Below are 16,428 nucleotides of genomic sequence, written 5' to 3'. Positions count from 1 at the left end.
TGAGACGGAGTCTTGCTCTGTTGCCCAGGCTGGAATGCAGTGGTGCAATCTCAGCTCACTGCAACTTCCGCCTCCCGGGTTCAAGCGATTCTCTTGCCTCAGTCTCCTGAGTAGCTGGGATTACAGGCGCGCACCACCATGCCCAGCTAATTTTTTTGTATTTTTAGTAGAGACGGGGTTTTACCATGTTGGCCAGGCTGGTCTCAAACTCCTGACCTCAGGTGATTCACCCGCCTTGGCCTCTCAGTGCTGGGATTACAGGTGTGAGCCACTGCGCCCGGCCTGTCATTCTACTGGCTGTGTCCATGTGCACACATTATTGAGCTCCCACTCATAACTGAAAATATGAGATATTTCTGTTTCTGAGTTGTTTCACTTAAGAAAATGGCCTCCAGTTCCATCCACGTTGCTGCAAAAGACATGATTTCATTCTTTTTTATGGCTGAGTAGTATTCCATTGTGTATATGGACCACATTTTCCTTATCCAATCCTCCATTGATGGACACTTAGGTTGATTCCATATCTTTGCTATTGTGAATAATGCAATAAACACACGAGAGCAGGTATCTTTCTGATACACTGATTTATTTTCCTTTGGGCAGATACCCAGTGGTGGGATTGCTGGATCAAATGGTCATTCTATTTTTAGTTCTTTGAGAAATCATGCTGTTTTCCATACAGGCTGCACTAATACACATTCCCACCAATGGTGCATAAGTGTTGCCTTTTCTCCACATCCTCACCAAGTGTTATAGTTTGTCTTTTTAGTGATAGCCATTCTAACTGGGGTAAGATGATATCTCCTTGTGGCTTTAATTTGCATTCCTCTGATGATGGGTGATGCTCAGTGTGTTTTCACATGCTTCTTGGCCATTTGTGTGTCTTTTTTTTAAGAATGTCTATTCATGTCCATAGGCACGGTTTCTAGTGGAACTCGGCCTCCTTGAAGGTGTGAGAGAGGCTGCAGTCTGGAGCGCTGGCCTCAGCTGTGCCACATGAGTGATGTGTTTACTGTCCACCCTCCTTCCTGCCGCTCAAACTAGAGCTCCTTGAGGACGGGGACTGTGGGTCTCTGTTCACACCTTTGTCTCAGAACCCAGCACAGCACCTGGCAGGCCAGAGATACTTTAATGAAGGAATGAGTGGATGGATGGAGGGAGGGAGGAAGGGAGTGAGAGGTGGAGGGATGGATGACAGCGTCTTGTAGGGTGCACAGGAATTTGCTGGGCAAAAACAGAGAGGAAAGGTGTTACTGGCGGACAGAAGAGTGTGAGGTAGGAGCAGGGTGGCATTTTCACACCTCGGAGCACTCCACACGCACAGCTGCCTATCCATGCTAAAGGTGGCCCTGAATTCAGGTCTAGAAATTCGACCCCTTTCAGAAAATCTGCCCTAAAAGATGGGAAGGAGGCAGGCAGGGAGCAATAATGGAAACAGGGTGGCTGGATTTGGATGTTCCTGATTGCTTGGGAACGGAGGGCCTCCAGAGAGGGAGGTGGGCCCTGGGGCTCAGGTACCCGGCCTCTGCTCCGGCTCTGTCCCCCTCTCTGAGAGTAACAGGGCTGCCTGCCGTATTCAGGATTTCCCAGAGGCTGCATCCCAAGAAGCTTCTCATTTTACGAGGGAGGGGCCGGGACAGTTCTGAGATTTAAAATCAGGGATGGGTAGCCGGTAGGCCTCTGGTCCTTTCAGGAGAATGCTCCTCCCTGGGGGTAAGATCGTTTTCTCATGAGAAGATGCCACCTTCTGCTCAGCCACTTCACAGACGTGTGTCCTGAGGGAGGCCCCCACCTCTCTGGGCTTCTTCCCCCTGGCTTTTCTACTCTGTCCTGCTGGTGTCATGAAGCTCCTCCGAAGATCACATGCAAAGTGTGTGGGCAGGACTTTGTAAACTCCCGCGTTGTAAAGGACGTCCACTTTGATGGAGAGGCAGCCTGCCTGTGGGGACTGGAGCTGGGGCTGCTGTGAATGGTGCCCCCGATGGCCAGGCCCCTCTTGGGGCTCCCAGGGATCAGCAGCCTCCCTGCTTTCCTTCTCCCTCCCTCCCTCCCTCTCTCCCTTCCTTCCTTCCTTCCTCCCTTCCTCCCTCCCTTCCTGCCTACCTTCCAGCCTGCCTGCCTTCCTTCCCACAGGATGCTGTCCCAGCAGAAGAGGTTCCTGGCCCAGTTCCCAGTGCACCAGCAGATGCGTCTGCACGCCCAGCAGCAGCAGGCAGGAGTCATGGACCTTCTGGAAGCCCAGCTGGAGACCCAGCTACAGGTACAAGTTACAGAACTGGACCTTCCAAAAGCAGTGGTTTAAAGAGGAGCAGAAATAGCTGAAGCCAGCCTGTGACTGCAGGTCAGCCGTGGGGACTGTTGTGAGGGGATCCCTTGGTCCCTGCACTTCCCTGCCTGTGGCATCGTTGACCCTCTTGAGTCTCACCTGCTGAGGGTGTGTCAGCCTTGCCTTAGGACCCTGAGCCCCTGGAGGGCAGGTGTGGCCTGTGTGGATCCCTCCAGCAGCTGCAGCACGCTAAGCAGGGCCAGGCCCTGAGCAGCTGGTCAGGCCTCATCTATGGAGCTGACAGAGAATTGAGCATTCCCCTGTGTGCGCATGGCCACCAGGAGGCTTCCGGTGTAATGGTGACCTCTGTGTCACTCAGGCAGTGTTGGCGGTAGCTAAAGTTTACACTTTATTTACAGCAAACAGGAAGCTCAGCTCTCATGATATGAAGTGCATATTTCATCACAGAAAATCCCATTTGTGTGAGGCTATACAGTGAGATGTAAGGTGAGAGTATAAAGTGTGGCTAAGCAAAGTGGCTGCCTTTAAAAAAATCACATCTTCCAGAATGGAAGCACTTAGCAGAGTGTTGGCCCTTTCGGAGTGTTCTCCACTGGCGATGGCTGTCGCAGAGTGACAGTGATAAGAATACAGCAGTGGTGGCCGATAGGTACTTATTGAGGGTCTGTGATAGACAGTCATGAGCTGAGAGCTTTGCACACACTTTCCAACAAAAGAGGTTACTGCTACTGTCCCCATTACAGATGGACAAACTGAGGCATGCACAGGTTACGTTGCTATCCAGGGTCACACAGTTAATGCATCATGGAATTCTGGTGTGTTTGTTTACACCACAGTGTTGGAAGTTTAGAGCCCAGCCTGTGGAGTCGGGCAGAAGTGAGTCCCATCCTATTCTGCTGCACCTGCTCCGGGCGGGTCACTGAGGCCCTCTGACCTCAGTGTACTCTGTCAACTGAAGACCGACGGCCAGTGTGAGTGAGGACCCACAGTTATGCAGCAGGAGCTGGTAGATGCCAGTGTGTCCTCCTGCTCCTCTCCTCTCTGGGATGTATCTTGGAAAATTCTCCTCCACACTGGGGACGTGGTCCTCAGTGGCCAGCCTCGAGTGTCAGAATTCACTCAAGTGGAGAGGAATTTAGAGAAGTCAGAGGGAGGCCCAGCTGAATGCTCCTCTCTGCTTGCATTTCAGGAAGCTGAACAGAACTTCATCTCCGAGCTGGCAGCCTTGGCCCGAGTGCCCCTTGCTGAAAGCAAACTGTTCCCTGCTAAGCGTGGGCTGCTGGGTGAGTCACAGATGCTTGAGTTGCAACGGGAAGCACTCTGGGCTGAGAGATATGGATTCTAGTTCCACACTGGCCACTAACTAGCTGTGTGACCTTAGGCATTGTGCCTAGGCTCTCTGGGCTTTTGTGACCTTGTCTGTAAATGAGCAGGCTTGGCTAGGCTACCCCGCAGGCCCACCTGCTCTCTAGCATTTGATAATTCCAGTTCCTGGGTCTGGTGTTCACTGGCTGTGTCTCCTAACTGACTCCATTTTTCCATCTGTAAAGTGGGGATAATAAGCCCTCCTCCCACCCTTGCCAGCGACAACTTCAGTGACATCACAGGATTTTTTAACCTGGTAATGAGAGAGTGACTCAGAAGGTGGTGTGAGAACACAGAGATCCACTAAAACAAAAGCTGTCACACTGGTGCTGGGTTTTCAGTTGCTTGCTGCTTCATTAAGTCTTCCAGTCAGCTGGGTAGAGTGGAAACCCAGTGGGAGCCTAGCAGACTGGAGCTCAAGCCACAGCTCTGCCACTTCCTGGCTTGTGCAGGCTTGGGAGAGTATGTCACCTTCCTAGGCCTCAGTTTCCTCATTAGTTGAGTGGCTGCAATAGCATAAGGTACCAAGCATACACTTGGCCCACACAACATGCTCAAAAATGTCAGGCTGGGTTGGCGTGAGGCTGCAAGAAGTTGTCACTTGTCTAAAGTCACAGAGCCATGCCTGGGTTCATCTGTCCTCTACAGAGAAGCCCCTAAGGACTAAAAGGAAGAAGCCCCTTCCCCAGGAAAAAGGGGACCTGGGGGTGCCCAACGATGAGGACCTTGCCTCCGGGGATCAGACCTCAGGCTCACTCAGGTATGACTGGGCCCCGGGTCTGTTGCCTGTGGCTGGGTTTGGTAAATGCACTCAGCTGCTGTGTGCCAAAAGTCTGGGCAGGAAAACATCAGTCCCCTCAGAGGCATTAAATGTGAAGGTTCAAGAAATGACAGATATGAATGTAATTTGTGGGCAGTAAGCCATGATGATACCAGGGGTGCTGCATGGCTGTTACCCTTCCTGTTTGTGTCTCATTTGGCCAGATGAGCCTTGACCTACCTCCACACCCCATCGGCATCCAGCCTGAAGTGTTGGGCAGTCCCTTCTTTGACCAGGGATGGCTGTGGTCATGGCACTTGGATGACCTCCTACCCAAGGAGGGAAACGGGTTTTATTGGTTTCTTAACAACCCATGTCAAAGTGAAAATTGTTTTGATCACCTTTGGCTGCATTTTCATTTAATCCGATTGGGTAAGTCATGGCATCAGGATGGGCATGGAGTCAGCGTTCTAACTGGCTGCCTTTCTTCCCTGTTTTAAGCAGCAAAAGGCTGAGTCAGCAAGAAAGTGAAGCTGGGGACAGTGGGAACTCAAAGAAGATGCTAAAGAGAAGAAGCAACTTGTAGTTTAAGACCAGTCAGTGGGACAAGACCTGAAGCCCTGGGTCTGGGTGTGAATTCCGCCTTCCCTCCTGCAGTGCTGAGAGGCAGCGAGGACGGAGAGGACAGCGGCATCTCTAGGCTCTTCTGAGACGGACAGAGAAAGAATAGAAATGTGCCCTAAAAGCGTAAATGAGTATCTCCTGAGAAAATTAGGCATTCCCATGTTGGAAACACGTCTCTGTGAGTTTGCATTTCATTTGGCTTGGAGCCCTGGCTCGATGCCTCATGGATCTTTCTCCCCCAGGAGGGACATCTTGAGGGGTCCGAGCCTCAGGCCAAGGACCCCTGATGCAGACTCTGGAATCCCTGGCCCAAAGGCCTGTCCGGGCCCATCTGGGGCTGAGGACACACAGATACATAATGACACCTGCAGAAATGTATTCTCTGAGGACACTTAGAATATGAGGAAGAGGGTGTGGCCCAACCCTCACTTCACCTGGGAGGGGCTTCTTCCGGACAGTAGACACCCTGCCCCTGCAGAGAGATGTCATGGGGGCACCTGCTCTCCCTGATAGATGCTGAGAGCATCCAGAAACTTCCAGACCAGCCCTCTCACCACACCCAGAAGAGGCCTTTCCCATCTGGAGAGAAGCTTCCAGACCAGCCCTTCACACACCACAGCCAGGAGGGGCTGTTCCCACCTGGAGAGAAGCTTCCAGACCAGCCCCACACACCACAGCTAGGAGAGGCCATTCCAACCTGGAGAGAAACTTCCAGACCAGCCCCGCACACCACTTCCAGGAGAGGCCTTTGCCACCCGGAGAGAAACTTCCAGACCAGCCCCTCACACCACAGCCAGGAGGGGCCTTTCTCACCTGTAGAGAAATTTCCAGACCAGCCCCGCACACCACTGCCAGGAGGGGCCTTTCCCACCTGGAGAGAAACTTCCAGACCAGCCCCTCACACCACAGCCAGGAGGGGCCTTTCCCACCTGGAGAGAAATTTCCAGACCATCCCCTCTCACCACAGCCAGGAGAGGCCTTTCCCACCGGTAGAGAAACTTCCAGACCAGCCCCTCACACCACAGCCAAGAGGGGCCTTTCTCACCTGGAGAGAAATTTCCAGACCATCCCCTCTCACCACAGCCAGGAGAGGCCTTTCCCACCGGTAGAGAAACTTCCAGACCAGCCCCTCACACCACAGCCAAGAGAAGCCTTTCCGGCCTGGAGAGAAACTAACAGACCAGCCCTCTCACTACAGCCAGGAGAGGCCTTTCCCGCCTGGAAACTTCCAGACAAGTCCCTCACACACCACAACCAGGAGAGGCCTTTCCCACCTGGAGAGAAACTTCCAGACCAGCCCTTCATACCACAGCCAAGAGGGGCCTTTCCCACCTGGAGAGAAACTTCCAGACCAGCCCCTCACACCACAGCCAAGAGAAGCCTTTCCAGCCTGGAGAGAAACTAACAGACCAGCCCTCTCACTACAGCCAGGAGAGGCCTTTCCCGCCTGGAAACTTCCAGACAAGCCCCTCACACACCACAGCCAGGAGAGGCCTTTCCTGCCTGGAGAGAAGCTTCAGACCAGCTCCTCACACCACAGCCAGGAGAGGCCTTTCCCACCGGGAGAGAAGCTTCAGACCAGCCCCTCACACCACAGCCAGGAGAGGCCTTTCCCACCTGGAGAGAAACTTCCAGACCAGCCCCTCTTACCACAGATAGGAGAAGCCTTTCCCGCCTGGAGAGAAACTTCCAGACAAGCCCTCTCACTACAGCCATGAGAGGCCTTTCCTGCCTGGAGAGAAACTTCCAGACCAGCCCCTCACACACCACAGCCAGGAGAGGCCTTTCCCACCTGGAGAGAAACTTCCAGACCAGCTCCTCACACCACAGCCAGGAGAGGCCTTTCCAGCCTGGAGAGAAGCTTCCAGACCAGCCCCTCACACCATAGCCAGGAGAGGCCTTTCCCACCTGGAGAGAAGCTTCAGACCAGCCCCTCACACCATCGCCAGGAGAGGCCTTTCCCACCTGGAGAGAAGCTTCCAGACCAGCCCCTCACACCACAGCTAGGAGAGGCCTTTCCCACCGGGAGAGAAGCTTCCAGACCAGCCCCTCACACCACAGCCAGGAGAGGCCTTTCCCACCGGGAGAGAAGCTTCCAGACCAGCCCCTCACACCACAGCCAGGAGAGGCCTTTCCCACCGGGAGAGAAGCTTCCAGACCAGCCCCTCACACCACAGCCAGGAGAGGCCTTTCCCACCGGGAGAGAAACTTCCAGACCAGCCCCTCACACCACAGCCAGGAGAGGCCTTTCCCACCGGGAGAGAAACTTCCAGACCAGCCCCTCACACCACAGCCAGGAGAGGCCTTTCCCACCGGGAGAGAAGCTTCCAGACCAGCCCCTCACACCACAGCCAGGAGAGGCCTTTCCCGCCTGGACAGAAGCTTCAGACCAGCTCCTCACATCACAGCCAGGAGAGGCCTTTCCCACCTGGAGAGAAACTTCCAGACCAGCCCCTCACACACCACAGCCAGGAGAGGCCTTTCTCACCTGGAGAGAAGCTTCAGACCAGCCCTCTCACTACAGCCAGGAGAGGACTTTCCTGCCTGGAGAGAAACTTCCAGACCAGCCCTCTCACTACAGCCAGGAGAGGACTTTCCTGCCTGGAGAGAAACTTCCAGACCAGCTCCTCACACCACAGCCAGGAGAGGCCTTTCCAGCCTGGAGAGAAGCTTCCAGACCAGCCCCTCACACCATAGCCAGGAGAGGCCTTTCCCACCTGGAGAGAAGCTTCAGACCAGCCCCTCACACCATTGCCAGGAGAGGCCTTTCCCACCGGGAGAGAAATTTCCAGACCAGCCCCTCACACCACAGCCAGGAGAGGCCTTTCCCACCTGGAGAGAAGCTTCAGACCAGCCCCTCACACCATTGCCAAGAGAGGCCTTTCCCACCGGGAGAGAAACTTCCAGACCAGCCCCTCACACCACAGCCAGGAGAGGCCTTTCCCACCGGGAGAGAAGCTTCCAGACCAGCCCCTCACACCACAGCCAGGAGAGGCCTTTCCCACCGGGAGAGAAACTTCCAGACCAGCCCCTCACACCACAGCCAGGAGAGGCCTTTCCCACCGGGAGAGAAACTTCCAGACCAGCCCCTCACACCACAGCCAGGAGAGGCCTTTCCCACCGGGAGAGAAGCTTCCAGACCAGCCCCTCACACCACAGCCAGGAGAGGCCTTTCCCGCCTGGACAGAAGCTTCAGACCAGCTCCTCACATCACAGCCAGGAGAGGCCTTTCCCACCTGGAGAGAAACTTCCAGACCAGCCCCTCACACACCACAGCCAGGAGAGGCCTTTCTCACCTGGAGAGAAGCTTCAGACCAGCCCTCTCACTACAGCCAGGAGAGGACTTTCCTGCCTGGAGAGAAACTTCCAGACCAGCCCTCTCACTACAGCCAGGAGAGGACTTTCCTGCCTGGAGAGAAACTTCCAGACCAGCTCCTCACACCACAGCCAGGAGAGGCCTTTCCAGCCTGGAGAGAAGCTTCCAGACCAGCCCCTCACACCATAGCCAGGAGAGGCCTTTCCCACCGGGAGAGAAATTTCCAGACCAGCCCCTCACACCACAGCCAGGAGAGGCCTTTCCCACCTGGAGAGAAGCTTCAGACCAGCCCCTCACACCATTGCCAGGAGAGGCCTTTCCCACCGGGAGAGAAATTTCCAGACCAGCCCCTCACACCACAGCCAGGAGAGGCCTTTCCCACCTGGAGAGAAGCTTCAGACCAGCCCCTCACACCATTGCCAAGAGAGGCCTTTCCCACCTGGAGAGAAACTTCCAGACCAGCCCCTCACACCACAGCCAGGAGAGGCCTTTCCCACCGGGAGAGAAGCTTCCAGACCAGCCCCTCACACCACAGCCAGGAGAGGCCTTTCCCGCCTGGACAGAAGCTTCAGACCAGCTCCTCACATCACAGCCAGGAGAGACCTTTTCTGCCTGGAGAGAAGCTTCCAGACCAGCCCTTCACACCACAGCCAGGAGAGGCCTTTCCCACCTGGAGAGAAACTTCCAGACCAGCCCCTCTCACCACAGCCAGGAGAGGCCGTTCCCACCTGGAGGGAAAATTGCTCCTTTGATGGAGGTTACGGACTGTCACCCTCAGCACTGTGAACATACCGAGCGAGATCATTCTTCAGGGGAAGGAGCTGCCCAGAGCATCACAGGATGTTCCAGTGTCCCTGGCCTCTGCCCACCAGATGCCAGCACTCCCACCATTCGTGGCAACCAAGGATGTCTCCAGACACTGCCCCGTGTCCATGGGGTTATCACCCACTGCGCTGAGTCAAAGGGTGCCTGCCCTGGTCTAATCCAGGACATAGCCGTGGATACGTCCACAAATCCCCAGAACCTAGTGAGCCCTCTGGCTCTGGGAGCCCCTATCTCAGGAATTTTCAGGGCCATTTATGACTTTTCATTTCTTAAAACCTGAAATAGACTCTCTTAGAAACAAGTGACTCCTTCCCAGTGGCCAAAACTTAATCATCAGCGCGCTTCCTTCAGTTCCTCACCCATCAGCCAGTGGGCTCTCCAAAGTTAACCAACAGCTCCCTCTTGTGGTTCACTAAAAAACTTCGTTATTCCATGGAGTTGTGCAAAGCTATGGCTTCCTTGGTGCAATATTCTTAAAACCTGCTTTGCATAGAAATCACTTTTTTCTTTTCTTTTTTTTTTTTTTTTTTTTTTGAGACAGAGTCTTGCTCTTTCGCCCAGGCTGGAGTGCAGTGGCGTGATCTCGGCTCATGGCAATCTCCACCTCCCGGGTTCAAGCGATTTTCCTGCCTCAGCCTCCCCAGTAGCTGGGACTACAGACGTGTGCCACCACACCCGGCTAAATCTTTTTTGTATTTTATTTTAGTAGAGACGGGGTTTCACCATACTGGCCAGGCTGCTCTCGAACTCCTGACCTCATGATCCACCCGCCTTGGCCTCCCCAAAGTGCTGAGATTAGGCGTTAGCCACCGCGCCCGGCCAGAAATCACTTTTATATTGTCACATGGGCCCTCTGCACAGAGTCCGATGGCTCCTCCCGGGGAAGCCTGATCTTGTGACGTGTGTATAGTAAATGCCGGCCCTCTGGCAGCACCATAATTGGTCGGTTACCCTGAGCCCAGAGCTCTGAAAGCATCTGTGGAATGATCACGGGACCCTTCTCTGAGAAGGCTCCCGGCTGCCTCCCCGCCACCGAGCTTGTAGCCTGACTGCCTGGCTGTTGCATGGAGCATTTTGCTTCTGGGGTGTCTTCCTTAGCCAAAGGGAATGTGTCATTTGCTCGACCCTTGCCGCCCAGCTGTTGTGCTGGGCACAGTCTGGGGCACAGGCCTCCATGATGAAGACGCGTGGGCTGTCGGTGCTTTCATCCGTCACAAACTGGCACCTGTACCTGCCAGCAGGAGCATGATGGGGACTTCCATGCTGGAATTGCTCCCTGATTAAAATGAGATATGGCTATTTGGAAGACACTGCATTTTAGCCAGTGTACCTGGGCACAGACTCGGGGCTGCCCTGAAGCTGATGAAGGCTTGAAGGACGGAAGGGCTGAGCCACATGAAGGCAACACTCAGGGCCAGGGGAGAGAGAAGAGGATCAGCAGTGCAGCCCCAGGACGCCTCGCAGGTACCCTGCCTCCATTTTGGTTACCATCCCCGCTTATTATGGGCTGTGGGCTGTTATGGTGATGGATGGATGTGGATTTGGAAGGGGACCATGAGAGATGATGTATTATGATGAACTCATGATTTAATTCTTTGGTGAAAATAGCACCCTCTGACCTGTACTTGAGACCCCAGGATGAAGCCAGCATGGGTTTTTGTACTCTCCCAGGGTGAGTGCACTCTCCCAGGACCCTCCTGGCCAACCAGGGGTCACGTTCTGCACAGCATTCCTTCTGAGGCCCTGGCCAGGGCAGTGCTGATCTTGCTGCTGCCACAGAAGCCTCTCCTGCCCCTGCCATCTGCCCATCACATGTTCCCCAACACAAATCTGCCTGGCCTTATGGGTGGCGTTCCCTGGCTCTTAGGAGAAAAAGCCAGATCTTTACCATGGACCGAGGCTCAGAGAGGTCTAGGCTGAGCCCACCCCTGTGGCCTAGCAGATGCCCTTCCCCTTCACTCTGCACCTGGCCCCTGTCTCCTCTCACGGCCTCATATGGGCCACACCCCTGCCCCCCACTGGGCCTTTGCTCATGATGTGCATTCTTTCTGGAAGACCCCTGCCCCCTCCCCAGCCCTCTGCCCAGTGGCTCCTAGCCACTCCTCACATGGAGTCAGGACTCACATCTCCAGAGATCCCCCTCTGCCCCCAACCCTGAACAACATCAGGGCCCCCCTTAGATTCTAGATCGTGTGTTCTTTGCTGCTGGGACTGGGGTGGGGTCGGTGGGGAGCGTATAAATAACCTTCCTTTATTTCTTGCCCAAGTTCATCACTATACACAGAGGTGTACAGTGAGACCCACATGAACAATCCCACTCAACCCAACTCAACTGGCCCTTACCCAGATCCTCCAAATGTCCCAGGCCTTCCTAGTGTCACCTGATATGCAGTGGCATCAGCAGGACAGGGAACAGTGGTCTTAAGGATTGCAGCTAAAAGATCTGACTGTGGCATTGTAAACTGTAAGGAATGTATCAGTGAACCCATGGCTAAGCCCACTCCCGGGCCTCGGTGGGGTCTGTGCACAGGTGTCGGAAGTGTGAGCTCCATGAGCTTTACAGTGAATCAGCTGTGGGGCACAGAGGGCAAGCCTTTCCTCCACCCTACGAAGGCTCCTTGAGAAACAACTGACCAAAGGCAGACCAATAGGAAAAAGAAAAGCATTCCAACGTAACGTGCATGGCATGGGGAATTGCAGGAGAGTGATGACCCCACAAACCAGTGAGGTCCAGGTGCTTCCACACCCTCATAGGGAGACGGGAAATGGGGGAAATGTGGCTGTTTAGAGGGTAAAGCATGATTTATAGGGGGAACGAATTGATCCAGAGGCAGGCACTGTCTTGGGAGTGATCCTTCCCAGACTGGCCAATCAGGTATTTCTCCTCCTCCCCAGAGAATAAAGGAGAGAGGGAGAGGGGCCAGGGAAGTCCCCTATGCTGTCCCCCAGAGAGTGGAAGCCCCTCCCTCTATGGAAACCAGAGGAATGGGAGATGGGATTATTCTCCCCTAAATGTTTCCTCTATAGCCCTTAACAGAGTGTGCAGTTCGGTGCTTTGAGTAATCATTTGATTCGCACCTGACGTTCCCCCTGGAATGTACACCATTGACCGGCCACATGCCACCTGGCATATAACAGGCATTCATGGTCACCTGGTGGAAGGAAGGGAGGGAGGCTTGGGAATATTCCTTTCCTCCCGTGGCATCTGGATTGGAAGGAAGGGAGGGAGGAACGCTGGGTATATACTTTCCTCCTGTGGTGTATGGATTGGAAAGGAAGGAGGGAGGGAGGGAGGCCAGGAATACTATTTTCCCCCCATGGCTTATGGATTTGGCTGTGTGTCAGCATTACCCAGGGGCTCATTAAAAACAACATTCTTAGCCCCATCCCAGAGATTCTGAGTCAGCAGATTGGACCGGAGGCCTGGGGATCTATTTTTTCCCCACTGGGCTCCCGCTGATGGACTTGGTCCACTTCCTGATGCACCTCCTGCCCACCGACATAGCCTGCAGTCCAGCCGCTGGACTTAGTCTGAGGTCAGCTCTTCATCCGCCTTGTTCTGGCTGTGGTGGCCATGAACATGTACCTCTTGGGTCCCCAACAGCAAGGAGCAAAAACGACCAACATCCTTGGGATTTCCTGCCGTGCTCAGAAATCCTTCCCTGCGTGAGCGTGCAGGCCACACTTCCTGCAGGGTGCTCCCAGTGCCTGCAAGAGGCAGGGATGTGGAGGCCTCCTGAGCCCGCATGACAGAGCTCCTCCGGAGGACAGCCTGGGCCCCAGGACTTCTTGCTCTACCTGCTGAGACGTAGAACTGTGCAGCACCAGAGTCTTGCCTCCCTCCCTCCTTTCTACCCTCTCTTCACTCCCTTCCTCCCCTCCCTCCCTTCTTTCCTCATCCCCTCTGTCCTTCTTTTCTCCCTCCCTCCTTTCCCTCTCTCCCTTCCCTCCCTCCCTTCCCTTCTCCCCTCTCTCCCCTCCCTCTCTCCCTCCATCATGGGGCTCTCAGCTGCATCGCAAATCTGTGGGCTCTGCCTCCTCTGGCTCTCTCCTCATTTTGCCTCACAGATATGTCCCCCAGTACACATCTTGCCCACATCTAATCCTGGCTCAGTGTCTGCGTCTCAGAGGATGTGGACCAAGGCACTTGCCGTCTCAGGCTTAGTGACCCTTCGACCTCCTGAGAACTCTGGGCCCAGGCAACCCTAGAGAACTGGCTCCTGTCCATGTTCTCCTTTCTCTGGAAACCACTGAGCTGCCTCCCTCCTGCTCTGGGCAAAAGCAGGGCAGGTTGGGAGAAGGAATCAGTGAGGCTGAGGCCCCAGCCTAAAGGTCACAGGGCCGCCTGGCCCAGGAGAAATCCCCTGCACCAGGCATTTGCCCACATGGCTACAGGTGAACGTTGGGATACGGAGTGTTCTTTTTCGCGATGAAACTGGAGTCATGGAGGTCCTGGTTGACATTCTTCCTTCCAAATACAATGGCCTGGATGGGGGAGGGCAGTGGCTATAGAGGCTTCCTGCACCGTGTCGGGGCTCTTGTCCATTGCAAGCTGGGAACCCATGCTACCCACATGGTGTTTGGCTCCCGTCTGATAGGGAAAGACTTTGAAGTCCACGTCCAGGCATAATGGATAGCCAGGCTGCCTGAGTGGTTTGATAGATCTCCCAGAAAATTCCCAGATGGACCCTGGACGCACAGCCATGCCACAGCTTTCCTCCTCTTGGGAACAGACTACCAGTGAGAGGCTTTACTCTGAAGCCAGGTGCACCAGGGCCCCTGTGTCTTTTCCTCTAAAATCTCTGCAGGTCTGCACTAAGAGAAAAATAGAAACTTCAACTTGCTAAGAGCCCCTTTTGCTTAGGAAACTTCTTTTCATGGTTTTTCACTTCATAAATGGACTTGATTGGAATGAACCTTTAGGCAAATGACATTGTCAGTGGGCATCACGGCCACACTCTGCCTTGGAAAGAGTAACACAGAGGAGGGTTACGCACTTACGTCAGAAGAGTAGCTCTGTTGAGTCTATAGAGATTTGGCCCCAGGATAAGGGTAGCACCTTCTCTTGTCCACTGTCTGTGATCAAGGTGGCCAGACCAACCCTGGGGGCTAGAACATGGTAGACCCTACTGGTGACATCTGAAAATGGTTTGGCTTTACATAGATGAAGGAAAAGTATGTGCAAAGACCTTGCCCATTCTGTCTCACTTTTTAAGAGTCAATATGCAATCTGGAGGCAAAGATAGACAAACTGATGTGGTTTGGCTGTGTCCCCACCCAAATCTCATCTTGAATTGTAGCTCCCATAATTCCGTGATGTGGGAGGGACCTGGTGGGAAATAATTGAATCATGGGGGCAGTTTCTCCCCATACTGTTCTTGTGGTAGTGAATAAGTCTCAAGAGGTCTGATGGTTTATAAGGGGAAACCATTTTCACTTGGTTCTCATTCTCTCTCTTGCCTGCCATCATGAAGACGTGCCTTCTGCCATGATTGTGAGGCCTCTCCAGCCACGTGGAACTGTGAGTCCATTAAACCTCTTTTTCTTTATAAATTACCCAGTCTTGGGTATGTCTTTATCAGCAGAGTGAGAACAGACTAATACACCAACAAATGCAGAGGGGCCAGAACCACCCCTTCCTGGGACATCAGAGCCAACAGTTAAGTGGTCTGGATTCCAAACTCATTTACTTAATGTTGATAGGTTGAAATTGGCCATGGCAAGAGACTTATGTTGAAACTTAATACCCAATGTGGCAGTACTGAAAGGTGGGGCCTGTTAGAGGTGATTGGGTCATGAGGGCTCTCCCTTCATGAATGGATTAATTCATTCATAGATTAATGTATCAATGAGTCAGTGGATTAATGGGTTATCATGGGAGTGGGACCAGCAGCTTTATCAGCAGAGGAAGCGAGACCTGAGCCAATACACTCAGCCCCCTCACCATGTGATGCCCTGCACTGCCTTAGGACTCTGCGGAGTCCCCACCAGCAAGAAGGCTCTCACCAAATGCACCACCACCACCCCAACCTTGGACTTCTCAGTCTCAAAGTCTGTAAGAAATGAATTCCTTTTCTTTATAAATTACCCCATCTCAGGTATTCAGTTACAGTGATGCAAAATGGACTAAGACAGAAAATTGGTCACAGAAGTGGGGTCCACAGAACTAGCAAACACTACAAACAAGGGCTTTCTACCCCACCCACCTTCACCCATTGTTCAACATTGATTTGGCAGCACACTTCTGGACCACTGAATCAGAAGGGTCAATCACCTGACTTACAACAAAGGCCCCACTGCATCTTAATGGGGGAAAGAATAGTCTTTGCAATAAATGGTGTTGGGTCAATGGGAAATCATATGGGAAATGGAGAACCTTCAGTCCTACCTTATATTGTATATAAAGATTATTCAGAGATGGCTCATAGACCTAAATGTGAAAGATAAAACTTCTAGAAAAAACCCAGAAGACTACTGTGGTAGGCAGAATAACGCTACCCGTCCCTGCCAACAAGATGACCACATCCTAATCCCTGGGCCTGTGAGTATGTTATGTCACATGGCTGGGAGAATTGGGTTGCAGATGAATGAATGAAAATAAATAGCCTTCCCCTAAAACTTTCTGAGAAACTCTCTCCCTCCTCCCAAGATCTCAAGAGGTAAAAGGAAGTCACATGGCTTAAAAGGAGTGTTGCAGCTCAGTCTCCAAGAACTAACGATTATCTGAACTACCAGGTCTCCTGTCCCCTGTAACTGTGCCTCTTGGAGGCACTGGGGAACCCAAAGTTCGACATGGGCTCTAGATTATGCTGGTTGGACAGTGGCTCCCATGACCTGGGAGTCAGGCAAGCATCCCATCAGAGTCTGTCTTAGAGAAGGTGCTAGGGCTGCTTCTGCTTCCACTTCCACCCTGACAGGACTGAGGAGGCCAGGCCCAGAGAACAGGCTGGATAACTTCATCCTGCCAACTTTACTTTTCTGGAAGTTTCCCTTTAATAGTCCAAATGGGCCAAAGCCGAACATCAAAAATCCTTACCATCCATTCTTGGTCTTTCTCAGTAGTTAGTTAACCTTGTTTCAAGGAAGTCTATAACTGACCCTGAGCCAACACTTCTTTAAACCTTAACGAAGGTATCCACACGAAGCTGAGGAGTGGGGGAGGAGAAGGACACATGAAAAGCACTGAGTTGATGTGGGACCAGACCATCCAAAGCCATCTGCCTCAAATGCCCTTGGAGCTCAGTAATTAGG

The 16,428-nt window shown here is 53.3% G+C and overlaps 1 protein-coding gene across 11 annotated transcripts in view; it reads left to right on the top strand.

The window, feature by feature from the left end:
- The window catches only part of EVC (EvC ciliary complex subunit 1), a 120,615-nt gene that overhangs the window by 94,995 nt on the left and 9,192 nt on the right, over nucleotides 1-16,428 (top strand). For 10 of the 11 annotated variants that reach the window (XM_063705189.1, XM_063705186.1, XM_063705184.1 and 7 more), the window contains 5 exons: nucleotides 2,134-2,260; nucleotides 3,477-3,570; nucleotides 4,301-4,412; nucleotides 4,914-10,641; nucleotides 14,652-14,698. In XM_063705189.1, coding sequence (XP_063561259.1) covers nucleotides 2,134-2,260; nucleotides 3,477-3,570; nucleotides 4,301-4,412; nucleotides 4,914-4,998 — 418 coding nt within the window. In that variant the 3' untranslated portion in view covers nucleotides 4,999-10,641; nucleotides 14,652-14,698. The remainder of the gene's footprint in view (nucleotides 1-2,133; nucleotides 2,261-3,476; nucleotides 3,571-4,300; nucleotides 4,413-4,913; nucleotides 10,642-14,651; nucleotides 14,699-16,428) is intronic. The other variant, XM_019025384.4, reaches the window with a different exon arrangement.

This window comes from Gorilla gorilla, chromosome 3, assembly GCF_029281585.2.
Source record: "Gorilla gorilla gorilla isolate KB3781 chromosome 3, NHGRI_mGorGor1-v2.1_pri, whole genome shotgun sequence".
Taxonomy (NCBI): Eukaryota; Metazoa; Chordata; class Mammalia; order Primates; family Hominidae; genus Gorilla; species Gorilla gorilla.
This window is presented reverse-complemented; position numbering and strand designations above follow the sequence as displayed.